Raw genomic sequence first — 11,805 nt, 5'->3', positions numbered from 1 at the left:
TTAATTATTTATAATATTATAGACCTTTTCTAGATGTTTTGTTTATAACTTTTTCATTTGTTATTAAATTAAAATCTTATGTTAAATTAAACAAAATATGCCAAAAGAAATGCTTTGAACTTAACCGCATATGCATCAGTAACATGCAAATTTTGACATGTAAATAATAAAATACAGTCCTATTCATCTAAAGAGTTAGAATAAAGGTATGACTAGTAAGGCAACTGCTCTGTGTGTAGTCCCACAGATGGTATAACTATACTCCTTCCCTCATCGTTCTAGCAGTTTCCCACTGTTTTGGTGTTTGATAGTTGGCTGACTGAAAAATTCCAACATGTGAAAAGAACTTGTGTCCTTTCTTTCTTTAAACCTTTCAAAAGTTTTTCATTTTTACATTTAATTTTTAACTTACTTAGAATTTAACTTTGTGTGGAAAGAGAAATTGAACCCCATCTTTCTCCCCTGTGAAAAATCAATTTTTTCAGCACTTTATTGAATAGTCTTCCTTTTGCTTTTCATGTTTTATCAGTTACCTTGATCATTCTTGGCACTTTATACTTTCATATTAATGTTACAAATCCCCTTGTCAAGGTCTAGGGGAAACATTCCAGTAATTTGGCAAGAAATTTCAATATGGATTAATTTGGGGAAAAGTGACATCTTTGTCATATTGAGTTTTTGTTCTATGAATTGAATATAGTATACTGCTCTTTTAGGTAAGTTTCTAATATAGTTTTATTAACTCTTCAAACATCTTGCATATATTTTAGATAAATACTAGCTATTCTGAGATATTTTTGTTACCACTCTAAAAGTATCTTTTAAAACTCATATTTTCTAATTTGTTTGCTACCGTACAGGAGCAGTTTATTTTTATGAATTGCTCGTGTATCCACAAGCAACTCTCTTATCCTAAAAATTTATCTACATATTCTCTTTTTTATCATCTTGTGAACAGTAGCAATATGATTCATCCTTTCTGATATCTATAATTTATATCTAGCATCCTTTTATTGAAATGCTTAGGACAAATTTTGAACAGAATAGTGACAGACACCATTATGTTCATGGATTTAAAGGCAGTGTATCTAATATTTCATCATCAAGTTCAATGCTTGGTACAGGTTTGGAATAGATCACTTTTATTAGATGAAGCAAGTTTCCTTCCACTGCTATTTTGCAAATATCTTAGACCTGGGATTACTGGCATGTGCACCATGCCTGACACCTAGAATCTAGGTGAATCTTATGATTTTTCTCTCAATTGGGACAATCTCATAATTTTTCTCCTCTATCTGCTAATATACTACTAAATTATGCAATTTTAAATTATACTTGCAATCTTTTTTTTTTTTGGTCCTGGAGATCGAACTCGGGAACCTTGTGCTTGCGAGGCAGGCGGCGGAACCACTGAGCTAAATCCCCAGCCCTATACTTGCAATCTTGAGGTCCACTCAACTTGGTCATAGATGCACCATCATCAACATTATTATTCAAAGCTAGACTCAGTAGACTAGTATTTTATTTAGGACTTTTGCATATAATCAGAATTAAAATTTTCTTCCAATGTCAGTACATATAAGATTTTAGTGTCAAAATCACATTTATAAAATAACTTGGAGAATTTTATTTTTGTATTACATTCTCTGAGTTCATAAGATATTTGATGTATTTATTTTTTAAAATATTTGTCATATCTTGCCTGAGCAGCCACCTGGATCTGGTGTTTTCTTGGAAAGACATTTTCAAAAACTGAAGTTTCTCTAACAGTTACTGATTTACTTAGTTTCTTTTCTTTTTTAACATATCGTTAAGGAGATATACATCAAAAAAAATTTGCCAAATAATTATTTATGGTATGTTCCCATTGTTTTAAATCTTTGAATGCTTTTTAGCATCTTTTTCTTTTTTTTTACATGTATAACTTTATTATCATTCACTAAACACACACATATACAAAAATTAAAATTATTCAAAGAAAAGCAATGCCAGGGAAAAAAACTATAATAATATTCAAATATAATAGAACTCAACCAAAGCAAAACTGAAAAGTGCTTAAACATTTTTCCATATAATTTAAAAAAACATCTCAAGCATTAACAAGACATCAAAGGATGTGATTTGTTTTAGAAAGATTTTCAAAACTAATATCGAACAAACAGTGGTCTGGAAAAAAAATTCTAATTAGCTAGTAGACTCCACATAGGCCAAATTTTTTAAATTTAAATTTCAATACAGTCATGTGACACGTGATGGAAATATAATCTGAGAAATATGTTATTAGGCAATTTCATCCGTGTGTATCGCAAAGTACCACACAGAGTGCCAACTTCTAAGTGCAAACTGAGAAGGTATACATCAATCATCTGTGATGGCCCCTTGATATTATCCAAATACGCAGTTAAACACCATATACATGAGGTTACCACTGGCATAGCAGCACACTGTTTTACAGTAAACTCTTTTATATAAGTAGGATTATGCTCTAAAAGATGAAAAGCACAGCATGTTATGATAAGTACATAAAATAATAACAGTCATTTATTACACTATGGAGTACTGTGTACTGTACATAGTTGTATGTGCTTCTTCTGGAAACACACCCTTTTCTCCTTTGATCTCAGTGACTCTTCCTTCCCAATCCACTGATGAGCTCCAGCCTAGTCTCTATCCACATCTCTTCCTATAGTTTTGAACACAATCTATGTATGGATTCTTTCCAGATTCCAGCCTGTAACTGATCTCTGCCCTTCTCCTCCTGCCACCGCTACCCCTTTGGACCTTTTCTTCCAATTTCAAATTATCAATTATTCATTTTAATCATTTTAATCCTTAGTTACACTTTCAGTTTCTCACACTAGAGAAAACTATTCAGTATTTACATGTGTGTCCTGTTTATTTCACTCAAGAGGATGGCCTCAATATGCATCCATTTAGCTATAAATGTCTCTTTATTTCTTTTTTATACTAGAGGCTGAATTCAGTGCCTAGGGCATGCCAGGGAAGTGCTCTACCACTGAACTACTTTCCCAGCCCTTTTTTTACATTTTATTTTGAGGCGGGGTCGAGCTAAGTTGCCCAAGCTGGCCTTAAACTTGAGTTCCTCCTCCCTCAACCTCCTGAGTAGCTGGGATTACCAGTGTGTAACACTGTGCCTGGTCCTATTTTTCATTCCTAATGTCTGAGTCTTTTTCCTTTGCTGATGCATTTCACTAGTGGTTTTGCCTACTTCCCTAAGTTTTCAAATTACCTTGTAGCTTTGCTGATCATCTCTGTTGTGATTTTTAAATTACTCCTCATTAATTTCTGTTCTTCCGCTTTTATTCTATTTTTAGGTAGTCTATTGTTCTTTTTAAAGGTGGATGCACAGATCATTTATTTTCAGCCTTTCTTTTTTTCAATATAATTATTTATTACCTATAAGTACCAATTTCCCACAAACTTTTATGTTGTATTTCTATTATTATTCAGTCCTAACAAATGTTGGAACACCAGGACTTTCATCATGGGATGAAATATGTTTGTTTATTTGCACAATGCTAGTTCAAACCCACCCTCAGAGCTAATTTTTCTCCACATCCTTGAAGGAAAACTAGAAAAATCCCATGATTTTCTGGCCTCTCTCAAGAACAAAAATATCTTGGGTTGGGGATGTAGCTCAGTGGCGCTGCGCCTGCCTGGCAACCACAAGGTCCTGAGTTCGATCTCTGGTGCTGAAAATAAATAAAATAAAATAAAAAAGAATAAAATATCTTGTGATCATTTCCAGCCACTAAACAAAGCAAAAAACTCTCAGACTGATACTTAATAAATACCATCCCTCTCTCTCCCTCTCCCCCTCCGTCTCTCTCTCACACACACACACACACACACACACACCCCTTGAGGATTCATTAACACCTAAGTCTTTCCCTTGCAGAGCTCACACTTGCTATTGGCAAGTTGTCTGTGATAGAAAGTAAATGCTTCCTTGCCTTCCTCTCCAACTTCCTAGGCTCTTTCTGATTTGTCTAGGGTTGAAATGAATAAAGGCACATTAAAAAAAAAAGAAAAGGAAAGGTCTTAGCTAGCACTGCCATAAGATTGTGTAGGTCCTCTCAAATGCTTTTGTGTTCTTGTTACTACTTTACCCCTGAGAAGCCAGCTGTCCAAGATCCCTAGATGGGTCATTTTAAAGCCTCTGCTGGCATGCTGTCACCTATGACCCTCATCTATTCAAGAGAAATTGTGCATCATTTTATCGCAATAAAATGTGGAGTAAGGTATCCCCAAATGTATGAATCTTTCCTAATGAACTTCAGATCAGTTACTCAGCCGTAGTACTGGCTCTTCAAATTTCAAGGTTTGAGTCAAATAGTCCACCACATTGCATAAATTCCTGAGGTGAAAGACTGAGCACTGTAGTAGCTCTGTCAAAAATGTCTTTTCTAATATTCTATTCCCAATGATTTTAGCTCTTCAGTGTTGGTGAGGAGTTAGGAAAGTGAAATCTATGTTTAACGGTTCTCTTTGAAATTCTTACATGGAAGACCATCATAATTAAAAATGTAAGGTTTTTCATCCTAGGTCCTTGGGTAAAACATTCTACTTTTTAACTTTGCTACATTTATTTTTCCATTTTCATTATAATTGTTTCCCTCTGACCCATAAATTATTTTGGAGTGTGTTTTTACATTTCAAATACATCATCTTTATCTAATGTTCTTAAAATATTGACTTCTAATTCAATTCGTAGTATCAGAGATTATGACCTGTACAAAACAGTTCTGGAAAGCTGTGAGATTTGCTTAAGATACAGTTCAGTTCCTGTAAATGCTCCTTCTATACTTGCAAAGGCATTTATTCTGATAGTAGGATGGTGCATTCTATAATATACCCACTAGCTGAAGACAGCTAATTGTATGGTCCAAATCTACTTTCCTTTTTAATTTGATAATCATTAGTGAAATGTATTAAATTTTCCCTTATTTGTGGACTTATCAGTTTCCCCCTTGCAATTCAGAATTTCTATATTTTTATTTTTTGGTACCAGGGATCGAACTTGGGAACTTGCACTTGCAAGGTAGGCACTGGAACCACTGAGCTAAATCCCTGGCCCAGAACTTCTATATTTTTATATGGTTATTGGGTGATAAGGACTTTTTACCTCTGTGGTTAAAAAAAAGAATGTCTTTTATCATTTATGTTGTTCATATATCGCTAAACCTTTTGAATTAAAGCTGTCTTGTGTGATATTAGAATTTTGAGCTAGCCCAATTTTTTCCATGTGTTTCTATACTTTTGTCCTTATTTTCAATCTTAAATGAATATAGACAGTATCCTTGTCTCCCAGGAGGAGCCCTCCTCCCCATTTACAGCTGGACTTTTCACCCAGAGTCCTTTTCTCCAGGCAAATTTAATCCAACATATTTAATACTCTTTCTGAAACACAGATATTTACTATTTTGTGTTGTCTGTCAGTCCTGGTTTTGCTTCATTTTTACCCTTTCCTCCCCTGTATTGGATTACATGAATTTTCTTTATTATCCTTTTTTGCTATTAAGAACTTTTATGTTCCTTTAATGTTTTGTTATTTACCTTGACATTTAATGGGAATGCTTCATTTAGTAAAAGATCAATATCTCATCCTCTTTTCCAATGGAAACATTTTAAGTGGCTCAAATTCTTTCATATGTTAGTCAGCCTTCTGTTACTTTAACAATTACTGTACCTGGGAAAAATCATGCCAAACATTTGGAGGTTTCAGTCTATGGATCATGGCTTTTGTGTCTGAGGCAAGACTGTCCATCGTGGCAGGAGTGGATGATGGAGTGAGCTCCTCATCTCATTGTGGCTGGGAAGCTGAGAGGGGAAGAGAAGGACCTAGAATCCTAATATCCCCTTCAAGCACATGATCCCAGTGACCTAAGACTTCCCACTAAGCCCTACCTCCTTAAAGTTTCTATCATTTCCCAAGAGTACCAAAATGGGGACTAAGTCTTTAATACACAGCCTTATGGGGGACATTTAATATCCATACTATGGCAGTGTCATCGCATTTTATGTTATTATTATACAGTATTTTAATTTGCCTTCATTTCTTATATCCATATTAAATAATTTATAATTGTTTTATACAGTCAGTAGTTGTTTACCAGTTATGTTAGGCTTATCGTTCCTTTTTACATTTCAGATCTTCTGAATTCAAAATCCTTTAAATAAGAGTCCATCCATAGTCTTTGATTTTGGCTGAAAATATTCTTTTGCCCTGGTTTATCCCACTGTCTCTAGCTTCATTAGAGTCCGTTGTAGTGAGTTAAATTATCATTCTAAAATAGGAAATGCATCCTTTCAAATGTCTGTTTTCAAGATTGTTATCTTCTTAATTTTCCTTCAATGTGTCTTATCTGATACATTTCTGTTTATATGCATGCAATTCATTATACCTCTTGAATCTAAGCTATTATTTGAACATTTTCTCCCCCTAGCCGTCACTACTTCTAGAACATCAATTGAATTTTAGAATTTTTTCTTCTAGCCTCCATTTCTTTAATGACTCCTTTTGTGTCTTCCATCTGCTTGCCCTTTTTGTACTGCATTTGGGGTCCCTTTTTTAGATCTTCTGGTTATCATTTTTATTAAGGTGTGTTCAATGTACTTTTACTTACCATTGACTTTTAAATATCAATCATCAAAATTTTCATTTTTTGATGCTCTTTTAAAATTCTACTTGGTGTTTTCTGGATACTGACTTTTATTTCCTTTCTCGTGCTTTCAGCTCAGTTTTTAAAAATGAATACAATACAGTAGGAGCCGGGGATTTAGCTCAGTAGTTTCGCCACCTGCTGCGCAGGCGCAAGGACCTGAGTTCGATCCCCGGTACCAAAAAAAATTAAAAAATGAATACAGTATTTTAACTACATTAAAAACACTTGTATCTATTCTGTTAACTGCTACTATCCTGTAGTTTCCTATATCGTACAGACTGTGTAAATTCAAATCCTAAATTGGACTGAGAACATTAAAAAACTGCAGAGGAAATGAACACAACCCCTAAAACAAAAAAATCCCATGCCAAGGTAGACAAGTTCTTCTTCATCATTCTTTTTCTGCTGTCCAGATTTTTCTTTGAGCCACTCATTGCATGAATAGTACATTTTAAATGCTGATTTTTGAATAAGTCTCATTTCTAACATGGGGCCTTGCATGAGCTTGAGACCATGTCCCCACGAGAGTGTTAAAACTCAGACTTTTTTGTAACTAAGTAAGGCAAATGCCTCCAGGAGAGCAGAGGGCTAAAACCCACCTTAAGAAGTTAGTTTTCAGTTCCTTCCTTATTTACGGCCTATGAGCATTTCAGGTCTTTTTGAAAGCTCAGCTATGCATTTTGAGTGATTTTATAAATATATATCAGTAGTAGTACTACTTGGTGCTCTGCTGTAAAATTTTTAGGTTATTATCTGACATGATAGAAATTATTACATGAAATAAAATCACAGGTTTGAATTTATCAGTTCTAAAAATCTGTTCTGTGCAATACTATTTTTATAGACCTATCATATTGGAACAAGAGTCAGGAAGTGTATTCTAGCCCTGACTTTGTTATTTGCTATTAGTGACCTAGAGTAAATCATCTAACATTTCTTAATTATTCTTAGATAACTGAATCAAGTGACCCTTCAGACTTCTTAGAGTTCTAACATCCATTGATTCTATGAAGTTGCTATGGTGTAAATCTAAAACAGCCCCTATAAAGCCTCATGTGTTTAGTAGATGACTGGATTATGGGGGCAATATAGTTGACTTGCTCTTAAGTGGGGTAAGGCCAGAAGAGGCAGGCCACTGGGCATGTGACCTAGAAGGGTCTATCTCCATTTCCAGTTCCTCCTTTCACTTTCTCTCCTTCCTGGCCCTACAGGGGGTGAACCTTTCCTCCACCCAGGCCATCTCATCCTGCCTTTCTGTTTTGGAGCAGGCCAACTATGGACTAAAAATGTGAGTCAAAATAAATCACTTCTCCCTTAAGCTGTGAGTGGCTAGGTATTGTGTCCCAGTGATAACAAAGTGACTAAGACAAGTAAAAATGACATAATGAATCTTCAAGATGTAATATTCCTTAGATGGGACCAGAGCATATTTCCAGCACCAACTACCTGGCTCAAGCCTTGATTTTTTTTCTTTCTTTGGCCTGGGTTTTTCAATGTACTGTGTTCATAATACTATGGTTTTTAAAAAAAAGGATACGTAACATAATATTTACCATCTTTTCCCCCACAACCCTACTGGGAATTGAACCCAGGGCTTTAACAATGAGTTATATTCCCAGATCTTTTTCATTTTTTGTTTTGAGGCATGAACTTGTGATCCTTCTGCCTCAGCCTCCCTAGCTTTACCATTTTTAAGCATACAGTTCATTAGAATTAAATATAGTCACATTATTATCCAAATTAAGCTTTACACTTTGAGATTTAGCTTTAGGCAAATAAAGATACATCTCTTTTATCTCCTTTCTCTTACTCTTAATTTGCTTTTTCCTTTCTATTGGCTGGAACAATATATCAAAGGAGAAATGCTACAACCTAAATTCATCTAACAAAAACTCTAAGACTGAATTTCTTGTGTTCCCTTAGGTTTACATTTTTATTTCTTGAAACGTTTGCTGGATTAATTCGTAATTTTGGAGACTTATAAACCATATAAATCTATGACTTCTGCAGTTTGAACATAAACTATTTAAAAAATATTAGGTTTAGTCATTTTTTCTTGAGTCTCTTTGATATTCAAGTAAGTCTTTAGAAATGCTTATGCTATTATCATATTGTTTGCTCTCTCTATGGTGCTGCTAAACTTGGACATGACCACTGAACTACACCCTGACCCTATTTTTGTAGTTTTAATCGGCTTAGTTTTGCTAGCTCCTTCTTTGCCAATGGTTTTGCATGTGATTGGGTTATCTAACATCACTTACACTGACTTGAGGAATTCTTGAGTATATTACAACTTTACTTTGCAGTCACTAGCACTATAGTGTTATATGTTCACAACATCAGCACCTATATAAAGATATAAAAAAAGGCAAGCGGCAATGACATAAGCGAATGTTATGTGGAGGAAGCCTAATTTGATGATGCACCTAGTTCACTAGGAAATTTTTCTGTCACAATTATTTCTGCTTCATTTACATAATAATGGCAATGAGTTTGAATAATAAACTCATAAAATGAGAAATTGTGCTCAGTTAGTCACTAGTGTATGCCTTCAATTAGATGCTCTTTCATTTAAATCAAAACTTTGAAATTGTCTTATCACTTCTAGTTAGATGTCAGCTCTATAAGGATCCACAATTTAAATCCCTGCACCACTAGAATAATAAGACTTTATCATACAATAATTCCAATAGGGGAAAATCAAACTTTTCTGGTAGTTGCAGAAATCTCCATTTGCCATTTTGATTTTAGAAAGAATGTAAAAAGAATGTAAGTAAAGCATATATACTTCATCAATTCCAAGATGATTTTTCTAGATTTTAAGATTTCTAATATCAGGATGCATATTAGAATCAAAGGTTACACTCATAAGGAGCTTTTTTTTTTTTTTAGGTATACATATGAAACTACTTCCCATACTACCCAGTGTCTGAAGTTAGAATTAAATCTAAAATCTAACAGAAGCTGGGTGTGGTGCTGTATGTCTGTAATCCCAGCACTTGAGAGGCTGAGGCAGGAGAATGGCTCCAAATTCAAGGTCAGCCTGGGCTATCAATCAGTCAATCTAATCTAGTAATGTGATATGAACTACTAACCAAAATATTAAGCTGAGACAATAGCTATGCAGCCTGCAACTTTTAAATGGATACATTCCACTACAATAGCAACATATAAATTCCTTATTGTGAACAGGCACTGTTTTAGGAGTTTTACTTAATTATATCATTTCTTACAATTACCCCTTTTAGATAGGTTACTCTAATTAGCTTCATTGTTATGATCATGGATGAGTACAACAAAGCACAGAGAGGTTAAATTGGGCAACATCTTATTCAGTGTGTGGATGACCTGGATGTTTCTCTTAAATGTTTTTATCTGCTGGTACGCAAACAAGTGATATTCTAGATAAAGCATTTTATGAAAGCATGCTACTAATTTTTAGTATCTGCCAAAAAGTTGAGATCTATTTGCAGAACAAACAGCCACGTGGTTTTCCTAATTAAAGCCCTTGAGTAGGCAGAATACCGATTGCCCACAAAGATGTTTGTGTCCTAATTCCTGGAACCCCAAAACATACTATTACCTAAGACAGCAATGAGATTTTGTTGATGTGATTAAGGATACAGGTCTCGAAATGAGATTACTCTCGACTATTAAATGCTCTTAAAAATAAAAACAATCTTTCCATACTGCAATTAATGGGAGATTTTGGTAGGGAAGGTTCAGAGCAGCAATAGCACAGGTTCTGAAAAGGAGGGCCACAGGCCAGGAATGCAGACAGAAGCTGGAAAGGGCAAGAAAAAGGAAGTAAGACCTTTGACACTGGGTTTTAGTTTAACGAGACCTGTTCAGGACTTCTGATCTATGTTAGGGTTGTTTGTGGCACATCTGTGCTGTTTTAAATCAAATTTTTTAAAAAGAAAGAAAACCTTGTGGCAATTGGTTATATACCAACAGGAATCTACTACAGGCGCATTTTGGCTAACCCGGTCGATGAGATCTGGTAGAAACAAATAGACATGCTAGCACGTGCTGGATCCAGGCAGGCTCTGTCTGCAGCGTCTACAAGTGTCCCCGGGAGCCCCGTCTGCCTCCTTTGCAAGTGGCTGGCGTCCTGCACATCCGTGGCTTGGTCTTTCCACTGCGTTACACACATCACTGGGCAGCGGCAGGAGGCGGGGAAACGCTCTAGATTTCATCGGCGTTTGCAGGTCTGCATCTACTGACGTTGAACGCTGGCTTGTTTTGTAGTCTCAGAAGTTGTTGATTTACTACAAGGTGTGACCGGGGAAAGCGTGCTCTGGGAAGGTGCTGTCCACCTCGTACCAGGGCCGTGGCGACCACACGAAGGAGCCAGGCGCTACCTGTAAATCAGAAAACCACGGCCACTGGGACACAGTCCCTGCCAGCTCAGCCCTTGTCCGACCTCCTGCAAGTCTCTCTACATTTCGCAAACCTCACGAGAGTTATCGGTCTCGCGGGGCTTCGGCTACGTGCCTGCAGGTAGAGCCCGCGGGAAGATTGCTCTGCCCACTTTTAACACTGATTCTCTTCTCGCGAGACCCAGAGCCAAACGGTCCCCGTTCTCGCGGGATTTTCAGGGCTCCAGTCTGGATGGGAAGTGATAATGGGCGGCGGAGTTTGGCTGAAGGCTGAGAGGATGGTTTGAGTGTCGCGGTGTCAGCCTCCTGGCTTCCCTAGGCGGCAGCGACGGCCGGGCCCCAAACAACAGAGTGGTGTCCCCGGCCCGGACGCCTCCGTTCCCTTCCCCCCACCGGTTGGCTCTCCGGGCTCCGGGGCCATGCTGGCCGTGGCCGCCAATCCCGGTCTGGATGGAGTCCCCCGCCGCCCCAAGCCCCGGCTTGGACGCCGCCAGCCCAGGTATGAGCTCCGAGCTCGACTCCTGCCCAACCCCACAGGTCCTGACCGCCTTCGGGTGAGAGCTCTTGAGTGACAGCTGCGGGTCGCGCGAGCTCCTTCCAGGCGGGGTCGAACTGCCCCTGGCGCTAGTGCTCTCTGCGACCTGCAGAGCAGCTTCGAGCTGTTTCCTGGCTGTAAAGCAGGGTCTTGTGACTGTCCAAAGAGTGGTATGTATGCAAAGCATTTATGTGACTTCACG

The 11,805-nt window shown here is 37.1% G+C and overlaps 1 protein-coding gene across 2 annotated transcripts in view; it reads left to right on the top strand.

Annotated features, from left to right (window-relative positions):
• The first annotated feature begins 11,268 nt into the window (after nt 1–11,268).
• Ercc6l2 (ERCC excision repair 6 like 2) overlaps nt 11,269–11,805 on the top strand; it is a 136,069-nt gene continuing 135,532 nt past the window's right edge. Inside the window, exon 1 of one of the 2 annotated variants that reach the window (XM_087205190.1) lies at nt 11,269–11,567. In XM_087205190.1, the coding sequence (XP_087061316.1) occupies nt 11,519–11,567 (49 nt within the window). In that variant the 5' untranslated portion in view covers nt 11,269–11,518. Of the gene's footprint in view, nt 11,774–11,805 lie in introns of both variants that reach the window. The other variant, XM_087205191.1, reaches the window with a different exon arrangement.

The sequence above is a fragment of the Heterocephalus glaber genome, unplaced genomic scaffold, assembly GCF_053883595.1.
Source record: "Heterocephalus glaber isolate CG9 unplaced genomic scaffold, H.glaber_assembly_v1.0 deba00000594, whole genome shotgun sequence".
Lineage (NCBI taxonomy): Eukaryota > Metazoa > Chordata > Mammalia > Rodentia > Bathyergidae > Heterocephalus > Heterocephalus glaber.
This window is presented reverse-complemented; position numbering and strand designations above follow the sequence as displayed.